This window comes from Osmerus mordax, chromosome 28 (genome assembly GCF_038355195.1).
Source record: "Osmerus mordax isolate fOsmMor3 chromosome 28, fOsmMor3.pri, whole genome shotgun sequence".
Lineage (NCBI taxonomy): Eukaryota > Metazoa > Chordata > Actinopteri > Osmeriformes > Osmeridae > Osmerus > Osmerus mordax.
The window spans coordinates 4,392,829-4,415,251 of NC_090077.1; the positions used below are offsets into that span (position 1 = coordinate 4,392,829).

Below are 22,423 nucleotides of genomic sequence, written 5' to 3' on the forward strand. Positions count from 1 at the left end.
ACCCGTGAGTGTGAAGGGGGAGAGACCATGCAGAGTTCTGTGCTGACATGGAAGGTGGAGACCACACTGTGAGCCGCGTACGTCGTGTCTCAGTACAGGATAGGACTGTTACAAGTTGGAGTAGGACGTTTACGTGTTCTGTACCTGTTGGATGTTGAAGGTGTGAACGTGGGACATTCCACATGGAGTTTTGTGTGACGTTCCTTCGGTTGACGTGCCGTTTTGTTGTCGTCACTTTTTAAACGTAACTATCAAACGAATAAATATTTATTGCACGCGACTGTCTTTTGTCTCATTTTGTTTGTTTTCTATGTAGTTATTCATCTGCTTGAGTTTGCTTAATTCAGAATTGGCATTGGGGGATGAATATTTGGTTTATGTAATCTTACTTTTTTCAACTACTTGACATTTCCCGGTTTGATTTGGTACCGTCATGGTTCTGTGACAATCCTGCCAGTAGATGGGGCTATTTGTCAGGTTTTCTGTATTCACCAACATATCCCCTATTTCCATGAGGAATCTCTTATCTCTAAGATAAGGTCATCAAATAGATGCTCCTTTACACAGCTGTCACCAGTCAAGTCACGACATGACTAGGAAGAGCTTTAGCCTCAACCTGAAAGGAACATGGATTCTGTGCTTGAAACTCCCAGAACTTCAGACCCACCTCACAGTAAGTTCTCTTCCTCTGCCAAGACACTCAGTAAAGTGGTTCGGGACATGGCAGAGAGATAAAGCAACCAAATGAGAGGTACATTGAATAAAGTCAGTTGGCTGAGCGGTGAGGGAATCGGGCTAGTAATCCGAAGGTTGCCAGTTCGATTCCCGGTCATGCCAACTGACGTTGTGTCCTTGGGCAAGGCACTTCACCCTACTTGCCTCAGGGGGAATGTCCCTGTACTTACTGTAAGTCGCTCTGGATAAGAGCGTCTGCTAAATGACTAAATGTAAAATTTAATGTAATAAATAACGGTGTACATTTTCAACGGGTAAACCTAGAACCTTCCTGGAGGTTTGAATAGGATGCAAGTCAAGTCACTTTCTCTTCTTCACAAACCTGAGCACTAATGTGAAGAGATGAATGCAACTTAAATCCTCTCCTCACCCGCTATCCCATAATAAAGCCAGGACAGTAACCTGGTTTACCATGTCATCATCATCATCTTCCACACGACAGCTTAACTGTTCCCCTGAGGCGCAGGTGTGTGCTCAGCCAGAATCCATCTCTTATCGTGACAAGATAAGGACATTTAGGTCATCTAGGGATATTAGTTTTGTCCTTGCTGTCGCTGTTGTCAACAACACCCAGCACAACATGAGCAGCTGCTGGGATGTTGTGAACTGACACACACCCGGTCCAGGTTATGTAAGGCTATTAACTTTGGCAGGTATAGACTGACTGATCAACAAGGCATGAGGATGGTGTGGGTCAAACAACAGTGAAGCTGAGCGTAATCAATGTTGTTTACTGGCTGACACTGTTTTGACTGAAAGTCTGACTGGCTTTTTGACTCATTTGCTGACTGACTGACAGATTGACTGTTTGACTGACTTGCTGACTGACTGTTTGAATGACTGGCTGATTGACGGTTTAGCTGACTGACTTTTTGACCAACTTGCTGACTGTCTTTTTGACTGACTTGCTGACTGACTGTTTGACTGACTGACTGTCACACTGCCCGAGGGTCTGATGCAGATGTGTGGGACCGAGTATCACAAGGATGGATGTCGATAAAGTCCCCGCGATCACACGGTCACTGATGGGATTTGGTAACACTACGACTGTCCTTAAGTACTGTAAGTCCAGAAGCAGAACTGGGCTGTGACAGTGGGCAGGGAGGAGTGGAGGAAGATAGGAGGATTGATGGATGGAGAAAGAGAGATAAAGGATGGAGGGGATGTAAGAAAAGGGAAAGGTCAGAGGATGTTAGGATGACAGGAGGAGTAAAAGGAACCTCGGTCAAGGGAGCGGCTGAGGTAACAAGCTCCATCAGTCACTCACAGTTATGGTTTCAGTCAATAGTCCTGGTGAGATTCCAGCGACAGAAAAGGCCCAAGGCCTGATTCTGCTGTGTCCTGCCATACAATTTAGCACAATACGATACCAGTCAATACTCTGCAAAGATCGGAATCCCGCTTGAAAGGTTGTGACTTTCAAGCGGTATGTGTTTTTCCAATATATTTTATTTAATTCGGGCACAATTAGATTTTTTTGTTTTGTTTGAGCTTCTGTCCTTGTTTAAGTGTTGGCCTAGATACCTGTGTTTGACTGTGTGTCTGTGTGTGTGTGTGTGTGTGTGTGAGTGTGCATGCATGTATGTGTGTATTAGAGGTGGAATAGAAGCATTGACCCCATTCACTTTACCCCGCAGACACACAGACATATTTTATTAATGAGAGCAGCAAAAATAGGTTATTCTGAAAACATGAATGAAAGATTGTTTCCCAAAACATTCTTGTCAGATCAATGCACCTTTTCAGTCAGTCAACACCCAGAATTGGTTCACAGCGTGCATGCACCGAGTGTGCCGGAATGTCATCTTGGCATCAATCAGAAAGCCAAGTTTGGTTTCAGGACAAAGTCCTGTGGCTTATTCCGCACAACTCCCACTGCAAAGCATGCTGGGAGAAAAGCCACACCAAGGGGAGGAGCAGTGTGAAGCTGCACCGCTCTGCCATGGCACACACACACACGTTCACAAGGAAACAAGGAAGCCAGCTCCCACAGACGCCCAGGTATAAATAGACTGCTATCAAAACACCCAAAGAAAAAGTGAGAGAGAGGGAGAGAGAGAGAATGGGAGACTGAGAATGAGAGAGAGACAGACCGAACGTAGGAAAGCTGTTGATGGTAAAAAACGCAATAATATCATGGGGTTGTTGTTATCCTAGCTTGTTGTTCTCTAAGAAAACCTCTTCTCCCTCGTTTGAGAAAGTTCTGTGCTGTACCTTCCGTATCTATCTTATGATGAAACACACCAGACCAGGCCAAGCCAGACTAGGCCTCTCTGATGAAGGAAACGTCTGGCCCCGGAAACCCTGACTCACCAAACAATCCCAGCACCGCAACCCACAGATACCGAGCAGATATTCGAGAAAGTTCGACACACTTCCTTCCGACTTGACACAAGGACTTCTTATTCCAAGGACATTTCAATCCTAACATACCTTGAACTTTCAATCGGCATTCGCAGAATGATATTGTTTGCCCGGCGCTGCACCATTTCACGCTGTTCTGACTCTCCAGTCTTGACGTCACAAACTCTCCGCCGGCTGAAGGCGGCCAGTACCTGCTCCCACTGATGTCAATTAGGAGACATGGCGCGGCGCCTGTTCTTAAGTGCATTAGAGTTAAATAAACATGATAGGCTTCTGCCATCTGCACGAGGATGGCGCGGTTGCCTAGCGCTGGCCGCTGTTTGGCCGGTCTGACGCGGCTGTTCTGAGGATAATGTGTGTATCCGTGTGTGTGTGCGCATACGGTGTGTATAATGATGAATTATTTTTCCGGGGCTAAGGCTCCAGAGAGCCTGCTGTAGCTTGATTACTGTGATTGTGGTGTGGGGGTGTGTGTGGGGGTGTGTGTACATTTCAGGTACAAGAAGGGTGCTGTTGGCCTTAACCCAGGAGAATATCCTGTCAGTTGTCGTGGCACACAGACGTTGAGGGCATAGGGCAGTCCTGGCAGTGGCAAGTCTGGATTAACACGTTAGCACTGAGGCTAAGAACAGACAATGCAGTGTTTCTACACCCCCCCCCCCCCCCCCCACCCCCCAAAGCTGTTAACCTAGGGGAAACACTGGTATGAGTAACCACAGTAAGTTTCAGGCATGTGCCACTTTCCTAGTCAGAGTTAGCAGGGGGTGCATTTCATGGCAAAAAGGAATATAACAAGTCTGTCGTGAAATGCACCCCCCTCTATTGTCTGTTCTGTATATCCCAGCATCAAATGATTCTTACGGTACACTGAGGGCACTAGTATGCAGTGTTTCCCCTACCATTATATTGGGGGGGCGCCCCGCCCCCCCAACGGCACCCTCCGCCCCCCCTGGAAGGTCAAGTTAATAAAACAATAATTCATTTAAGGTTACCTTTCCTATAAAACAGGTCTATAGCTTGCTCTTTTATTAAACAAAGTAAATGGCCTTAAGTTATTTATGTTATTTACACGACGGTGTGTCATTTCTGTCTCTACATGGTCGCCACCTTGCAATGTATATTTCTACTGTAGCTTTACTCAGTGGCTCAGTGACTCAGTGGCCTGGGCGTGGTCCTTTACGATGTTTTATTCTCTTCAGTACTTTACTTGTCAAGTGGAAGGTCTGTTTAACTGGTATCACACGACCACACCATTAAAGCAGGGCAGGGCCTGTGTTGTCAAACTGAATGCACCCAAATACCTTGGTGCGGTCCTGGAACAACACGAGCCCGCTTTAACACTGCCTCTTCACATTCCCAGCTCATCTATCTAGCCGTTGATTCGACATCACTTTTTCCAGCTGTTTATCACCTCAACATGACACTTTTCCTTCACCGATTAGATTCGCTCGTATGTAGCACAGCAGACTTTTAATGCAGTGCACAGCTCAGGCACTTAAGGTCTTCTGGAGTGGGACGTGGATCTGGGGTACTGGTGGACATGAAGGAACAGATCTGGGCCAGATTCAAACCCTGGAGCCTCAGCCAATGGGATAAGCGCACTTGACCGATGAGCCACGGGGGCACCCCCCATTGCCTCGTCCAACCCCATGCCTTTCCAAGCCAGCTGTTCTTTTACTCAAGCACACATACAAACACACACACACACACACACATACGAGATACGTAACATCAACTGACTCCACTTTGACAGTCTTTGACCCCAGTCTTATCAGAGTCAGGCAAGCCTGTACTGGAGACTACAGCCTGTTCTACTTCCACTTGGAAAGACGAACTCTGAACTTAATGGTAATCTTTTTTTTTTACCTGAAAACAACCTGACATCCTGTCTGTCTGCCTAACAACCTGGCGGTGAGCAATTATACCACAGATTATATCCTAATAGGTAAATGGAGCTGAAACACAAACATCTCAATCTGGTCATTTACACAGACAGAGCTGCCATTGCTGAACCACACCATTAGCCCTCTGCATGACTGTAAGAAAGAGAGAGAGAGAGAGAGAGAGAGAGAGAGAGAGAGAGAGAGAGAGGGGGGGGGGGGGAAGGAGAGATAGGGGGAAGGAGAGAGAGGGAGGGTGGGAGATAAACGGAGAGAGAGAGAGTAAGAGGGAGAGAGAGGGAGAGAAAGAGAGAGAGAGAGAGAGAGAGAGAGAGAGAGGGGGAAGAAGAGATAGGGGGAAGGAGAGAGAGGGAGGGTGGGAGATAAATGGAGAGAGAGAGAGTAAGAGGGAGAAAGAGGGAGAGAAAGAGAGAGGGAGAGACATAAAGAGAGAGAGAGAGAGAGAGTAAGAGGGAGTGAGAGGGAGAGAAAGAGAGAGGGAGAGACATAAAGAGAGAGAGAGAGAGAGAGAGAGAGAGAGAGAGAGAGAGAGAGAGAGAGAGAGAGTAAGAGGGAGCGAGAGGGAAAGAAAGAGAGAGGGAGAGACATAAAGAGAGAGAGAGAGTAAGAGGGAGCGAGACGGAGAGAGAGAGAGAGACAGAGACATAAAGAGAAAGACGTGGGACAGTCCACATGTATTTCAGTTTGAGAAGCTGAAGCTGAAGTTCCAGCTGATCATTGACCGTGGCTGTAGCCATAGTGACAGATCACATCACACGAATGCAGCCACGCTGGACCGAAAGACACACTGAGTTTCTGAACTTCTCCGTCCGAACAGACAACGCTCTAGATAGATAGCGTCTCATCTCCCCAGCACCCCTCCCAACGTCACCACTCCCAATCCACGCTGTCGGAAAGTGGAAGAGAGAGAGGGGAGAGAGAGAGAGAACGCGTGAGAGGGAGGGTGCGCGAGAGAGGTTGAGAGAGAGAGAGAAGAACGGCTCGCTGCGAGACCGGAATCTTCCCTCGTCTCGCGCACGACGTCGGGGGGGGGGAGGGGGGGGGGGAGGGCAAGCGGCAGCTGTGCTCGTCCTCCCTGTTTCCATGGCGACCCCAAAGCGCCGCCTGAGCGGTGACGCCGGTAGGAGCGCTTTGCGGCGCACTGGCGCAGCCGACACGCACGTGCCGGTAAACCGGCGTCCGCCTCCAGGCACCGAGCGCCACGGCTATTCATAGCACATGCCGCGCCCAGCCCAGAGCGCCAGGCTTGCGGGCACGGACAGACCCTGGCACTGGGCACTGGCAAGGGGCAGACCTGCGTGCTGGGAGGCCCTGTTGGAGGGTGGAGGGTGCATGGATGGACACCGGTGGGAGTAATCTTTTACCTCTCTCTCTGATCTCTTTCCACACTGACACCTGGTCCTCCGCATTCCACACAGAGCCCCTTCCACCCCCCCACTTTGTCGACCATAGCTGTTTGATCTGCACCCCCCCCCCCCCCCCCCCTTCCCTGGCCTTCATGTCGAGTGTCGCCGACCTGGACCCAAGCACACGGTGCAATGTGTGGACGTCCTTGCCGATGAGCATTCACTCGAACAACCCTCCATCCATCCACCACCTGCACCTCACACATCAGTGAAAGCATTTTCTCTCTTCGCACACACGTACGCACACACACACACACACCATTGAGGTCATTGTGACGGTCGGTTAGTCCTGCACAAACCCACCGAGAAAGTTCCGTCTCTTCTCTTTTTCTCCTGTCCTCGCTGGGCCCCCGTTCTGACCCGCCTCACAGTTGAATTGTAGCACAGGCTCTGCAGGGTTTGGCTCTGACATCGTATAGCTGTGACTGTGAGGATCTCCAAGCCACTACGCTTCTGCTCCTGCCTTTAATGCCTGTCGGCCCATTTCAGGGCCCGGTTCTCTCTCTCTTTCGACGGGGCTCTGAGAGCCCGACAGGACGTTTAGCGGAACAGTCTAGAAACACCCGCCCGCAGCCGCAGGGACACCCAGTCAGTGCTTCCCATTGTGAGCGATTGTTGAAGCTCAATTGACACGCTTTTGTGGGAGGGATCAGCGGGGGAGAATAGCGGGCGCTCGCAAGGGCAGAAAGAGCCGTATTGTGGCGGTGAGCCGGCCCGTGTCCTAAGCTATTGTGGCTACAGACCTGTCCCGGGCTAAAGCAAACACAGGGTTTGCTGAGTGAAATCGATCCGGCGCAGAACCAGGATGGGCCTTTTCGACACGGGCCACATCGGGCTTTGTTGATTCGAGCCGACGCAGGCCTTTCCCACCTCTGGGATCAGCAGTTTGCCCCTCCCAGGCCCTACCCTAGGTGAGAGTGAACTCAGGGCGGACCGCAGGAAGACCCCCCATTGTGCTGCCATTGTGCCCAGGCACAACTGTGGTGCTGGGCACAGGGCCTGGCGATGGGAAAGTGCTGGGCGAGACACTTTAGGATAAAGCTCCCGCACACCTGTTCGCGTGGTGGCATGGCGCTCGGTAAAGGTGATGAGTGGGGCCGTTCTCCCCGAGTTACGTCGGAAACTCACATGACCGTTCGCGCTCCTGAGAGAGAGATTGGACAGCGATTTCGTTTGTCAGCCGGTAGCCCATCTGAAGAATGGCCTGCCTGATAAAACGCATCCATCATCAACAATCCACTGTTGATCTTAATTGTGTTCACATTCTCCACATTTCCAAAAGGCCATATACTGGGACAAAGGGGGGAACAGAAACACAATTACACATATAACAAGGTTACAGGTCAAATTCCGACAATGCCATTGTCATGGCCACAGCTTGACACATTAACCGTGTGTGTGAGGCTAATGACAGAGGGAGACTTGCCATTAGCCAGGGGCCAGTGGCCGAAGACCCTGGGGTTGTGTGTTTGAGGCCTCGGATGGGCAACGACCGACATGGGAGCGAGCCTGAGAGCAAGTCTGAACATGTCGCTCCACACTGCAGTCGAGCTGAGTAAGGCCCTGGGAAGGATGTTCCCCCAAAATAATACATGGTTTGTTCCTCTCAATGTCACAGCAAAGTCAAGCCCCTGGCAATGAAATACCATTCAAATCAGGCAGTTTCAAAATATAGCACAATCCCACCATTTGTTCTGGTTCTATGTGTTAATGACACACCCGTGTGTGTGTGTGTGTGTGTGTGTGTGTGTGTGGCTTGCAATCCTGTTTGCCACCTTGTCACATGACTAAGCCCTGACACGGGATGCGTTTGAGGAACGAGTGTATCCACTATCCGTGCTGTGGACAACATAGCAGGGGCACACCTGAGCTATGTGCCACATGCAGACGCCAGGTCACAGAGCGATCCATCAGTAAGCAGGTGCCAGGGTGTCAACCGACCTGCCCAAGGGTGTCAACCTCACTTAAACCTGCTCATGTATTTTGGACTTGTATGTAGCGTCACAGTTTCAGTGGAAACTGATCATATTCAAACACCTTTCTGAGCAAACTGATGGAGGAATTTTGCCCAATGACGGCAGCAACTGCAGACAGGTTATTCAACAGTCCCTGATTTCTGTGTATTGTGTGACGGATTCTATGAGGCTGACCTTGCAAGAATGCATGTCTACTGATCCCTCCTGCGTATAATCACATCCTTCACCCACCTTGCCCTCATCTACTGTGCGCACAGAGCAGTCGAAGAATGGTACTCCACTTTATGAATGGATGGGTGTGGCGGCGTCGCGTGAGTGACTGGCGCTGAGCTGTCTTCACGGCGCTGGTTGATAGGCACTGGCATTTGTTGCGGGCACTGGGCAGGACTGGACTGGAGCGCGACTGGGAGCCACCGCCGCATCTGACAACGGACAGCGAGAGACGTAGCCTTCAGCTCCACCAAAAGAGACGAAAACGGCTGAAGTTCGGGGCGAAGGCTGCAGGCAGACTTGCAAAACGCATGAACTACATACACGCGACCAAGGAGTGGGGAGACGAGCAACAAAGGAGTTGGGTATATACTTTGAAATATTCTACGTTCTACTGATTGTTAAATGCAATTAGCCTAGTTTATTTTTGGCTGGACAGAAAAAGCATTAGACGTTCTTCTTTCCAAACCGTTATGTCTGCTATGATTTTAACTAATCCGTACATCATAGCCTAATTAGCCTATCCTATGATAATCACAGATCATCGGATTAATAAACGCGACCCGAGCCAGATATTAATGGTTTATAACAGGTATCGTAAAAACGTATTCCGCGTGGTCTTTCCTTTAACAGGCTGGGCATAGACAAAGAAAGTCAGGCACAACCTCTCTTTCCGAGGTGTGTACAAAACGTGGAAAACTCGCATCAGCATCCTTGAACAACACCCAGACATACACACAACAATGGCCATGCCCCGACATATGACCAAGTCTGCATTTTGTTTTGTAAAAGATCTGTTCGAAATGACATTCCACCTGGCGTCTTTCATCAGTCGGGAGCATTTCAGCATGCGCTGATGAACAAAGGCGATAATCGGATCTGATTTTAGAAAGATAAAAAACTTCCCAGCAGAGTTGGATTCCCGGGAATCTCATTTTCTCGGGATACTAAAATATTGAATGCATGTGTGCCACTACAGTTAGAAGAGAAGAGGACGTTGTCTCGAATATCTGACAAGGAAAAGCGGAGAGGTGAGAAAGTGGACGACGCCAAGAATCTTGCGAATCTTCCAGGGGTACCAGACATTTGAAGGTAAGAAGACCGGTGACAATCATATACTCTACAATGCTTTTAAAAAATGCACGTGGTTTTCATTGCGACACCTTGTATTGTTTCATAACATTCTGTATCAGTTTCGCGACGCTTGTGTGAAACTGTACCATCTGGAGGGTCTACCGCGATAGACCTGAGTAGGCAAACCAAGGCATTATGCCCAAACAAATCTAAGTGACTGCCATAACAGAACTATTCTCCATTGATGACTAAACACAAGTCATAAATCGTAAGACGTAAATCACGGTTTAAGTCAACTTTTTCATTACGGAGTTTTACCCATAATATTTGTGCGAGTCAACTGTAAACACTTAAAGTGATAAAATCACGTTGGTTAAACTGAGGGATATGAAGGTGTTACTGAATAGATAAGTGTTACACTTTTGTAACACGTTTACATTGCCTCAGTATAGCCAGCAAGTTGTTATAGGCAGTAAAGACTACTATTTTAGATAATATGGATTCATTTAAATTCCGGATTACCTTGAAAAAGCCTAATGCTTAATGACCTAATTTAGAGAAGCCCATCCTCAAAACCCACAAGTTGTTCCAAAACAAAAAGCCCATATCTGTTTACTTTTTGGTTCACTTGCAACATAGTGTAACAGGGATGCTCTCAAGCTGTCCTTCAATAAATTACATAATCAGCAAAATGACCACAGTTCAGCCGTCTGTTCCCATGACAGTGCACAGTATGTTACATACTTTGTACCTCAACCCCCCCCCCCCACCCCCCTCCGAACCTACTGACCAAAACAACTGAACAATCAACCCCTTTGAAGCAGAATTGAAATAATTGTAACTCCTGCTCCGTTTTACTTCACGGCCTGGGAAGTTCGTTTGCGGAGCTGACATCAGTTCCTCGACCCCCACTTTGTTATGCTCGGCTGTGTTTTCCTATCAGCTGTGGAATTCAAACCCTTCTTCCTTGGGTGAGGCCTGTCCTGCTCTGTGCAGTATGCTGGTCTCTGGAGGGGGCTGGGAGAGTGTATTGGCAACTGGGGCTTTCCAGCGGAGTTGCACACCAAACATTCCTGGCTGCTGGATGGCGGGCTAGCAGACCAGCCCCACACAGCTGGGAGCCATATAAGACGCTGTGTCTTTGTGTGTTGAGCAACATCACAAACACACTGGCGCGCGCGCGCGCGCGCACCGTCCGCTCTCCGACCCCCACCCACCTCCGCTCAACTCTGCATACCCCGACCGTGCAGGGGTGGGGGGAGAGGGGGTGGGGGGGAGGGAGAGGAGGTGGGGGGGGGGGGTCTGTTTATGTGTGTGGACAGTATTCGTGTGTTTGCATGCGTATGCATGTCTATGGGGAGAACTTTAATCTGCAACAAAAGGACACAGGAAAGAAAATGACACAAATCCACAGTGTCGCGACTGGGACTGCACACATGCTAATTTCGACACAAACTTGACTCCGTCACACGCGGGCAGACACACTCCCGCGCACACACACGCTCAAAGGAAAGACCAAACAACAGGGTCTTCTTCTTTCTCGACCACATGATATTTGCCTGCCTTGGTAATGCCGTTTCGGGGACGAGAGAGAGGGGGGGGGGGGGGGGGGGGGGGGGGGAGCCGAAGAGAGAAGCAGGCGATTGTGGACGGGATGGCAGAGGTACAGAATTTCCTCCTCTTTGCCTTTCTCTCTCTTTTTTGGCCGCCTCTGTGGTTGTTTTTTTAAACAGGGTGTCCGTGTGCAAAGAATGTGTGCGGGAGAGAGGAGAGAGAGAGAGAGAGAGAGAGAGAGAGAGAGAGAGAGAGGGGACTTTTGGGGGCCGGTAGAGTGGGACGCTCAGAGAGGAGTGGGGAGGAAAGGAGGAGCAGAGATGCAGAGGAAGAGGGACATAAGGGGGTAGGGGATGGGGTTGGCCGAGAGGAGCTCCACCAATGGAACGACCCAGAAGAAAATGGAGAGAAAGAAAGAGAGATTTATATTTCAGGTATAACACGCTGTGAAAACAGAGAAATCCCCTTCGCTGTGTTCTCTCAGATTCGAGAACCGTCGGCTGAGTTTGTCAGTGACACAGGAATCGTTTTCCTCCAGCCTTCTTTCGAACATCTGTCTGAGGTTGCGGTAATGTTGTTAGTCATCTGGTGTCGTGTGTCTCCGGCGTCCTTACTGCGACTGGGCTGCGTTACCACGAGAACGCTAACGCCGTCGCACACGTCAATCTCCTCCACAAGTCGTAAACATAAAAGAAGTGGAGCGTAAGTCTGTATTCGTGCCAATGCAAAATGGATGTCTTGGCTTCAAAGTTGATTTGTTGATACATTGTTTATGTATTGAACAAGCATGCACGTGCAAACACACACACACACATCACACACACACTGAAAGCAAACACTTAACATAAACTGTAAATATGCACTTCAAATGTAAGTATACAAACGTAGTGTCATACTCCAGTGTACATCCTGGTTGGCTGCATGCGTGTGCTGAGGGAGGTGCGGACAGGGGGGCGTTGGTCCTCCAGCGAGGACAGGACGGGACAGGGGAGCAGGGCGAGCGGGGGGCGCACAGATAAGCTGTCAGTAGCTCCAGAGGAGGCTCTCTCCCATCGGCCTCTCCCCCCACTTTGAGAGCCTCGGGCCGGGCGCGCCGACCGAGAGGGTGACCTGCCTCTGGGCGTCCAACACAGATAGGGGCTTCCTGTTGCACAATCACTTGTTGACAAACCAGAGGGGGGAAAGAGTTCAGAGCTGGCCTGCTTCAGGTTCCGCACAAATGAATATGACGTTTATGCTTCTGTGGCGAGTTGAATTAGCCATGCTTTGTTCTTTAACCTTATCAAATAGAAAGCTCACATTGTCAGTGACAATGCGAACATGGAGTTCCCTAACCTTAACTTATTTGCATAACATCGAGCTGTTTTGTATGCTTCGAAAACACTGTGTCTCTGTCCCACAGTGGTGCTTGTACACAGTGTGTATTACTGAAACCCTAAATAGTGGTGGAAATTTCTGTTCTAGCACATTCTACCCATGGAATGGCTTCATGTGACAGGCAGGCACTAAGATGGTACAGGGTCAGAGTCAAGGTTGACTGGCATTCCAACTTTAGAAGAGCATGTCTCTGAAACATAAGCTATTTGATCTTTCCAAAAGATATCAGTCCTTTGACTTGAACTACAAAATGAGCTTGTGCGCGCACACACACACACACACACACACACACACACACACACTCTCAGAGTGCCTGTAGCTATGTATCCCTGCCTATGCTGTTCTCTTTATTTACAACGTGTGTGTGTGTCTGTCTGTGTGTGTTGTGATGTGGCGTTACGGTGTGTGTGCGGGGTGTGTGTTTTGAAATGCGCGTGGAATTGGAGATGTGACTTTGACACACTCTGTTCTTCAGTGTTTGCTGCTGTTCTATGTGTGCTGCTGAAACAGGATCCTCCTGGGCGAGACGGCAGCTCAACCATGTGACTGAGAGAGAGGGGCCTCACTTACGGGTGTTTATGGTACATGTTTATGGGACGTGCTTGTGTGTGTTAGTGTGTGTGTGTGTGAGCGTGTGTGTGTGTATGTGTGAGTGTGTGTGTGTGTATGTGTGGGTGTGTGTGTGTGTGTCTTCTCTCACCTTATGAGGAGGCCTGGGTGTACGTGTTTTTATTTCTGTCTCTGCCTGTATGCGTGCCTGTATGCCTGTCTGTCTGCCTGCTTGTCTGTCTGTCTGCCTATGTGCCTGTCTGTCTGCCTGTATGCCTGTCTGTCTGCCTGTATGCCTGTCTGTCTGCCTGTCTGCCTGCTTGTCTGTCTGTCTGCCTATGTGCCTGTCTGTCTGCCTATGTGCCTGTCTGTCTGCCTGTATGCCTGTCTGTCTGCCTGTCTGCCTGCTTGTCTGTCTGTGTGTGCGTGTGTTCCACAGTTTGCGTGTTTGCTGGTTTACTCCCAGCCTTCCCCCTCCCCGTCTAAGCCCCCTGTCTGCCTGCCTCTAATAACAGCTCCCATCACACCCCTCCAGACAACACGACTTTCATCAACTCAGAATTAAGAAGCCCCATTAACACCTTTCCACAACGAGCTTTGCGTGCGCACGTGCGGGAGACGAAAGAGTGCACGGGAGAGAGGGAGAGTGAAACGAGAGAGTCTGTGAGAGGAAGAACAGGGCAATGATGTGTCTTGATAGATTCTTCATTAACAGGAAGACACCCGGTAAGAAAACACAATATTTCCGTCTCGTAGTGACTTGTAGGATCCTATCCTCTCAGTAACAGTCTTTACTTTTCGATGCCAGTGTTTTTGTCGTGGGCTGGGGAGTAATTAGGCAAGGTCCCTGGCGGACTTCTCTTTCTCACACACACACACACACACACACACACACACACACACACACACACACACACACACACACACACACACACACACACACACACACACACACACACACACACACACACACACACACACACAGCTGGCTGCCCTGCACAGGATGCCAGGGAGCCACCTTGCTAAACAAGCTGGTAGGCCGTTGCTAAGAGCTTGGTTACTATGTACAGGAACTGGACCTAAACAGCTAATAAGTCAAGAAGCTAGCCAAGCCACAGGTTAGACCTGTGGTAGCATTTTGGTTTCAGTCCACCTAGGAGTTTCCCACGTCTTGCATTCTCTACAGCAGTTGACGGCTAGCCTGTGAAGGGAGTGCAACAGTGGCTGCTTTCATCTCAGCCCAACCACTTATTGCTGTCAAGGAGGGCCTCCAGTACGATGACATACAGCGTTTTGGATCGTCAAAGAGGGACGAGCGTGAATGTGTCGCGCCGACCCGAACCTTTACGCGCGGGCAGCGACGGAAGACACCCAGTGGTGTGCAGGCGGGAGGAAGGGCCCTGTCTGGATGAAGAAGATGACTGTCGTTGGAATGTAATGCCGTCTGAGGTAGGGCTTGAGGTTCTCAACGAACGTCTTACTTTGCTCAGCATCGTACATCGTGACTGGGATCGTTGTTGGAGAGGTATGCGGTGGTTTGGGTGCAGGCCCGCGGTCATATTTTATTTTCAGACGCGAGACAATAGGCTTGGATACACACAATATATACAGAGAGGTGACTCGCTAGCAGGGGGTAGCTAAGCATACAACAAGTTCCCATGTATCATTACATAATCAGCAACACAACCCCCCCCCCCCCCCCCCCCCCCCGCTCCCCAACAGACCAGAACACAAACTGACCAGTCTCTGATCCCACAGTAGCTCTGTGTGAACAGTGAACACGCCCGACTTCGCCATATTGTGCCCCAGTGTCCCGAGAGGCCGAGCCAAGGGACCCCTCGCCGTCCTCTCTCCTGCCCCTGCATCAGGTGTTCCCAACCTGGGCTCTCTCGGCTCGGCCCCTCCCCGTGTGTGAGGTTTTGGACTGGTCGCTGCCATGTGGTCACAGTGTGCTGAGACCGTCGGCGGGCTATCGGGAGCGCCGCGCGGCCGCGAGGGCCGGAAATAACCGGACACCGCTATAGATCTTTCCATGGCTCTCTCTCTCTCTCTCTTTTCAGGGGAGTCGCTGCCAAGCGCTCCAGTCTCACAATGAGAGAGAGGAGGCTGTCTGGCTGTTTGTGTTCACATACGTACGTGAGCGTGCGTGGAAGTATGTTAAGTGTCGGCGTGGTGTGTCTGTGCTAGGGAGGCATGTTGGTGTCTGTGTGCTGTGAGGGGGACAATGTGGGGAACACACCGACCACAACGGACAAACAGGCATGGCAGCGGCTATTGGAAGGAATCAAAACAAACAACCTTCCTGTTATGCAGTTGGAGAGTAGGCTCTCTGGGAGGTGGCCTGTCACGAGTATGGATTCTTTTTCTTTCTCGAATCTCCTGTCCTTTCTCTCGCCTCTCTTCTCTCCGCCTCTCTCTCTCCTCCTCTCTCTCACCTCACCTACTGGATCTCTGCTCTTCTTTCTCTCTCCTCCTCTCCTATTTCTTCTTCTCTCCCTCTCGCCTGTCCCCTTTTTTTTCTCTCTCTCTCTGTCTCTCTCTCTGTCTCTCTCTGTCTCTCTCTGTCTCTCTCTCTCTCTGTCTCTCTCTCTCTCTCTCTCTCTCTCTCTCTCTCTCTCTCTCTGAGTGAGCACAGTGTGATCTCGGCCCCAGCAGATTGAAGTCCAGAGGTGTTTGGCTTGGCCTAGGGCTCTGTTTGATCAGGCTGTTTCTGCAAAACTCACCCATGCCTCTGCCAGGTGCCCCCCCGCCCCCCCAACCCTCCACAGTCTGTCTCTCCCTTGCTTCCTCTCTCTTTTCTCTCTGTCGCTCCACTCCCCAACTCTCTTTCCCCTCGACCATACTACATACGTATCCACATTCTGGGTTCGACTTGGTGCTACTTTCCCCTTTTTCCTGGCGACATCAGCGATAGGCCCACGTGAAGGGCGCGAGGGTTCACTGCCCTACCCTCTCCCTAGCCCTCTCCTCCCCCGCCATCTCGCCCCATCTCCGGGCCTCGCCTCAGATGTTTACCAACACCTGTCCACGCTTCGGTGTGAGGCGTGCCCGAGATCGCTGTTGACTTCCAGACAGGCCCTCAGGTCGCACCGGGCTGTGAACGCCTCAGGACGTGTCTGTCCTCCAGGGCCAGGGATGAAGATTTAGGGCCCTGGATCTCAGCGCCGGGCTGGGTGTCTCCGCGCACGGAGAGGCGGGGGGGCATTGCGGCCTTCCCTCCTCGTGGCTGATGAATTGACCAAAGGGCGTATCGGAGCAGGCCGGATCAAGTGGATTAAGTCGATTTCATACTTGGCACCGGACGCAGATGAAGTCGTTAATGTGTAAGCCTCATAGCATCTGACAGACAGGGCACGAACAGGCGATTACACTCGCCAAACACTCATATTTTGGCTAACGTTTAAGAGAGTACGACACTGCGCTGACACGGGGTTCGAAGGTTGATTCCCAGCAGTGGAGCGTCTGCGAGGAAACCTCCTTCTTCAATGTTTGCCCCAGTGTGTCCTGGACAGAGACCAGAGGGGCTGTGTGTCTGGCCCTGGGCCCTTGTCTCATCAGCTAATTAAGGCCTTAGAACAGCAGCTAAGTAGAGCCTTAACGAGATTAGCCCTGCCACTCGACAGAGCCATGGCTGAGGAGTACCTCCTCTGACCCCTGCGTCTCTAACCCAGGCGGTAGAGGAGGTGCGTGTGTGTGTGTGTTTGTGTGCCTTTGGTGGTGACATGTCCCTGGGCAGCAGGTACATGGGGGGACTGGATTTGAGCGGGGGGAGGGGTTGAAAGACCCCTAGGTGTAGGGGCGACTGCAGACAGATAGAAGGAGACAATAAGACGTCCCTCCAAGCGGTATGTCTCCGTCGCGGCAGCTGTCTGCCACTCAGGAATTCAAAGCCTCCACCCCCCCCCCCCCCCCCCCCCCCACTGTGATTTACACTCCACCGAGTCTGTAGTTAGTGCATGGAGAGGCGCCGACTTCAGGATCCTGGCATTACGAAAGGAGAAGGTAAATAGCGAGCAGCCAGCAGTTAGGGAAACAAACAACCGCTGCCATGCGCCTCTGTAGTGATTCTGAGTCAGCGCTTTCAGGTTTTTGGCTGCAAACCCAATTGTCCACTCTCCCCCCCGCCCCCCCCCCCCCCCTAACGGTCGGTGGCGGGGCCGTAAGTATGACTGTAAAAGGGCAACGGGTGGGTGTACGGCCCTCGTCTGGTCTGCGATTAGAACTTTCTAGGGTGTCCCGTGCTGTGGCGGAATCGCACACATACTGTATGTACTCCAACAAGAACGCACAATGGACTTTGCCTTATTGAGTTTAGGAATCATCTACTTGACCTCTCCGTATCAAACTGTGTTTTCATAGTGTAAAACAGGAGATAATGGGCAAGAAAACAACTTCCTATTCCCTCTTTTCTCTGCCTCGGACTCTCACGCTATCTTATCAAGCCCTGAATGTTTTTCACACAAACTCCCACTTGACTCACATGCACATCACCATGCAGACTACGATTAAAACACTCCCTTTCTCGGCTGGGTGCCTACTCTGCAATCATATCACACACACACCTCTTGGCCAGTGTATGTGTGTGCGTGTGTGTGTGTGTGAGTTCAGGGATGCCAGCGTTCCTCTTTTCCACAAGGTCGTCCGGCCCTCCAGCAGTCCAGCCACGGCTCGCCATTCACCTCTGACCCCTCGCAACTCCCCTGAGGAGGAGCCGCCATCACCACACCCCTCTCCTTCCCCGGGGGTAAACACAAAAACAAAAACATGTCCCAAAACAGCCACGCTGCCCCCAGCCCCCCCCCCCCCCCCTCCCGCTACCCCCCTTGCCAAGACTGAGCCGTCACTGAGACTGTGTGTGACAGGGATGAAGTGAGAATTGAGTCTCTGATACTGCTATCTGCTCTGCAGTGTTTGGAGACTGGGGCACTGACCTACTTGTGTCAGAGTGTGGGGGCTGGCTGGCGAAGAGAGAGGAGGGGGAGGAGAGGGAGAGGGAGAGGGGAGGGTGTCTGTCCTTAGTGGATGTGGCGGCAGGTGTGTGGACGGCTTCGACCTGCCAGCTACTGCAGAGTGGCAAAGGTGGGCAAGAAGAGGATCGGTGGAGGTATGGAGGGGGGTTCGCTCGTCGAGCGGCGGGGCTGGACGGCCACGGGGAGACGATACCGAGAGACGGGAGGACAGACGAGGGAGCACGGGGAATCTGGCACTCAGTTAAACTCGGCCCCCTTGTACTGTCCTCCTTCACTGCTCTGACAGCTTGTGTGTGTGTGTGTGTGTGAGGGGGGAAAAAAAGAGTTATATATTCACTCCAAAACTAAATAAACAGCAGCGGGTTTCCCAGCCGTATCAGTCATGTGAAGGACAAAATAAGACAGCCGCATTCTAGAAGTGAATTTGCTCTGTTTTGATAAGGCCGCTCCGTCCCTTAGTCCGTGGCCCCAGCCCCGACTCAAACCTCAGCCCCGACTCAAACCTCAGCCCCGACTCAAACCTCAGCCCCGACTCAAACCTCAGCCCCGACTCAAACCTCAGCCCCGACTCAAACCTCAGCCCCGACTCAAACCTCAGCCCCGACTCAAACCTCAGCCCCGACTCAAACCTCAGCCCCGACTCAAACCTCAGCCCCGACTCAAACCTCAGCTCAGCCGTAAAAACAGCCCAGCGGCTGTATAAAGTGGCTTGTTTCACAGGCCTGTTCTCAAGTCCATTATCAACAGTGACAGGATCGGCAGCCAACTCCCCCCTACCCCCCCGCCTCTACCCTTAATCTCCCCACACACCTTCCCACCAGTTTTCAACCCACATTCCGTTCCACCCCCATCGTTCATGATGTTCCTTTCGGCCTATGCCAGCGGTGTTAGAGGGCATGTGTTTCTCAGGGCCCGCAGGCGAGGGGGAGGTCACTGCCCACTGCCATGGACATTCTCCCACCTCTAGCCCTCCCTAGTCAGGCGCTCTGCTCTGACCATAGATCATGACCATACTGGAAAAGGACTACAATAGAAAACTATCTTCACCTTGAAGTTTTCCCTCATAAAAGACTTTTTGGGGATTTACTTTCACCTGCGTTCCCGAAAGTGTTGAAGGTGTCAGACAGTTCCCTTACCTACCACAGGGTGGCAGCCTTTTTCCTCTGCAGGCTGTGTTACACTCTAATGAAATTATTGATACTCTATTCAATGAGAATGGATATGCATAATAAAGATGGTGAGCCACAAGGGTCTGGATGGATAATAGCAGCTGGATAATTGAATGAGAAATGCCAATCTGGCAAAGGGCGAATGATTCAGAGGAAATACAACATAGATATGGCTTACATGACAACCACTGATCAATATTAAATGAACAATTGGAATATAATTTCATCGGTTGCAAAATTCCTGGTAATGCTTACTGAATCTGATACCAAAGTCCCTTTTAACTGGCTATCTATAGAAGTTTTTTTCCCGTTAAACAGATCACTCCAAATTCCACCCATTATTTTCCACAGACATTACAGGTTGAGTAGGAAAGGAGACAGTGGCACATGGGGCGAGCAATGAAAAGCTCGGTTTTCAGATTTGCACTGCATGCTTGGTTTGTCTCAAGCCTAGCTTAAAGACCAGTGATCTGTGCTGCCTCAGTGGTGACGTAGAGTCGTGGGGGCGTGCCAGTAAAAAAATCAGCTGGCGAAACAAAAACAAAGAGAGGTTGCTCGATCAGAGAGAAAAAGTGACAGAAACAACTAATTAATACAGTTTCACAGAAAATAAGCAGTATAACCCGATAGGGACAGTATACGTCATAGCCTACTATTAAGATAAGCACGGCACTGAAATCGGATGAAGATTGCAACGGGAAGAAGGAAGATGTTACCATTGTGACTGGATAGAGTTTCAATAAAAGGTTTTTATTAATAGCCTTTGGCAAAAGCGCTCTTTGACAATCGTCTTTTTAGTTCATTACTCTTCCGCACACGGTTGTCTTTGCCGTGTGGTGCAAACAGAAGGGGATGTGGGTCAATTCCGGAACAGTCGGAAGGTAGGAACGAACTCTCCTGCAGGCGTCGGTCACATGCTTACTTAATTTGTCAGGTCTAAAGAAGAGACAGCAAACGGCGCATGGCGCACAGGTTGAGTTTCCAGAAAGTCTGGGTGGGCACCAGTGGAACATTGTTTCAATTTATGCACACGTGTTTTTCCTCGCATGCTGCTTGGGAACGGATGGCTTCATGTTCGATTGTGCTGCATGGGCTTGGCCCGTTATGCAAGAGATTATTAATGCATCTCTTTTTGGGCGGGGGTTAGCCAACCCATTTTGGGCTACTTGCTCAATAACACAATGCGTTCTCATGTATTTTTTCAATTTTGCATCTTTGAAAGGTATTCGTTAAGATGTAGATTAAACACTACAGCATGCCATAGCCTACCGATCAGGTGATGCACGGTTAACACCATGGAATACAAAAATATGAATGAACCTGATCGTTGTGAATGACTGCTCAAAGCACCGCAGGAAGCAGGCAGCTCATACTGATGCAATCCTGTGAAATGCTGGAGTTTAACTTCTAGTGTCTGGCTTGTGTCTTTGTTGAATTACTGGCTCAGTGTCTGAATTTCAGATTGAACTGGTAGATAAAATGTACAGGTTCTTCAACATCCATTGTCTTCACAGTAGACAGACAGCTAACACCCCCCCCCCCCCCCCCCCACACACACACACACACACACTCGCTCAGTGATCTGCAACTTTGATCGCTGTGGGTTCAGAGGGGTGTTAGGTATATGTTTCCGGTGACTGTCAGAATCTGTGAGATTTAAGACACTGTGTTCCCACAAATCACTGAAACACAGTTCACACAAACATGAAACTGTTTCGTATGAATGTTCAAATATCAATTTCCTTTGAGATTAGAAGAAGCATGTTTTCCATCAAGCTCTCTAAATCTCACACTAATTGTCCTGGTCCATTGTCTGGTCCAACCACTTCAGGAGGACAATTTAACAATTTACCGCAAATATGATAAAAAGCCACTCATCTTCATGTTTTGTGGAACATAGATACACGCTTCCTAACCTTGTTATAGCCAGTGTGGCCTTGGACGTGCTTTGGCAAATGAAATGCATCTTTCTCTGGAAACAAAAGGCAGTTCCTAAACATGCTTCCCCCGTGACGATGCACGTTCCGACAGAACACGTGGTCGCGCTGCATGACGGACACCTCTCTCACAGGACACGGGGCCGTGCTGGGCCCCCATCACCCGCCATGCTTCTCGTTCTCCCTCTACAGCCCAGAGATAACCGCTCCCTTCATTGAGCCCCATTGAAGAGTCAGTGCCCCCCCCCCCCCCCCCCCCCCCTCTGCAGGTTGGCCAGAGGGCCCAGTTATAACTGGGAGAGAGAGACAGAGAGAGAGAGAGACAAAGAGAGAGAGAGAGAGGAATGCCTGTAGACACAGACTGAGGCCTTGGAGTAAACAGGTTGATGAGGAGAGGACTAGCATCTACGAGTCCTGTGGGGGGGGGGGGGGGGCTAAGGCCCTTATCAACGAGCGTATCATACTTTATTGTGACGATCAGACACCTTTGAATTGGACTTGGGTGCCTGATATGGTTTTTATGAGTGCAGTGGTGGTGTGTGTATCTGTGTTTGTGCTGTTTCAAGAGATGGTTGGAGGAGATGATGGGGAAACAGGGGTGAACCCAGTCCCAGTTTGTGAAATGACGGTTTCAGAAGGCTTCACCTCATCCTAATGCTCTTTGTGACACTTAAACATCTCAATTCTCGCTGCTTGCCCTCACCTTGTGGTACATGGAACCCCATCAGAACCTCTGTGCTACTGCAGGTTCCGCTTGCACCGCGGTCCCCTCTCGCCCCCTCTCTCTCAATGGATATGCCTTGGGAGTCTATTTGGGAGGAGGGAGCAGAGCAGGAGGGGAGAAAGGAGAAGAGCTAAAAGGATGGGAGGGGATATTAGAGAGCCAGAGAGAGAGAGAGGGAGGTGAAGCGAGAGAGACGAGGAGGGAAGGGGAGAAAGAGGAAGGAGGAGGGAGAGAAATGAGGCCAGTCAGAGCGGCTAGCCAGCCTGCCTGACCATGTTTACTAAAGCAGGGCTCCGTGCAGACACACTGTCTCAGTGCCCCGGAGTGATGCTCATTAGGGCTGCACTGATGGATGCCTATTCTAAATGTTTGTGTTGCGTGTCGGCTATATATGTTATATATACGTTCCTGTCAGGCAGACATACTTGTGTGTGTGTGTGTCTGCGTGTGTTATGGTGTGATATGTCTGATTGTGTG

General features: G+C 50.4%; 1 protein-coding gene across 2 annotated transcripts in view; it reads left to right on the forward strand.

Annotated features, from left to right (window-relative positions):
* The first annotated feature begins 8,893 nt into the window (after positions 1 to 8,893).
* The window catches only part of rhobtb4 (Rho related BTB domain containing 4), a 30,102-nt gene continuing 16,572 nt past the window's right edge, over positions 8,894 to 22,423 (forward strand). Inside the window, exons 1-2 of one of the 2 annotated variants that reach the window (XM_067231449.1) lie at positions 8,894 to 8,952; positions 9,572 to 9,684. Coding sequence is in view for 1 of the 2 variants with exons in the window: in XM_067231448.1 (XP_067087549.1) it covers positions 20,138 to 20,166 (29 nt within the window). In the remaining variant the exon portion in view is untranslated. Of the gene's footprint in view, positions 8,953 to 9,571; positions 9,685 to 20,035; positions 20,167 to 22,423 lie in introns of those variants that run through there. The other variant, XM_067231448.1, reaches the window with a different exon arrangement.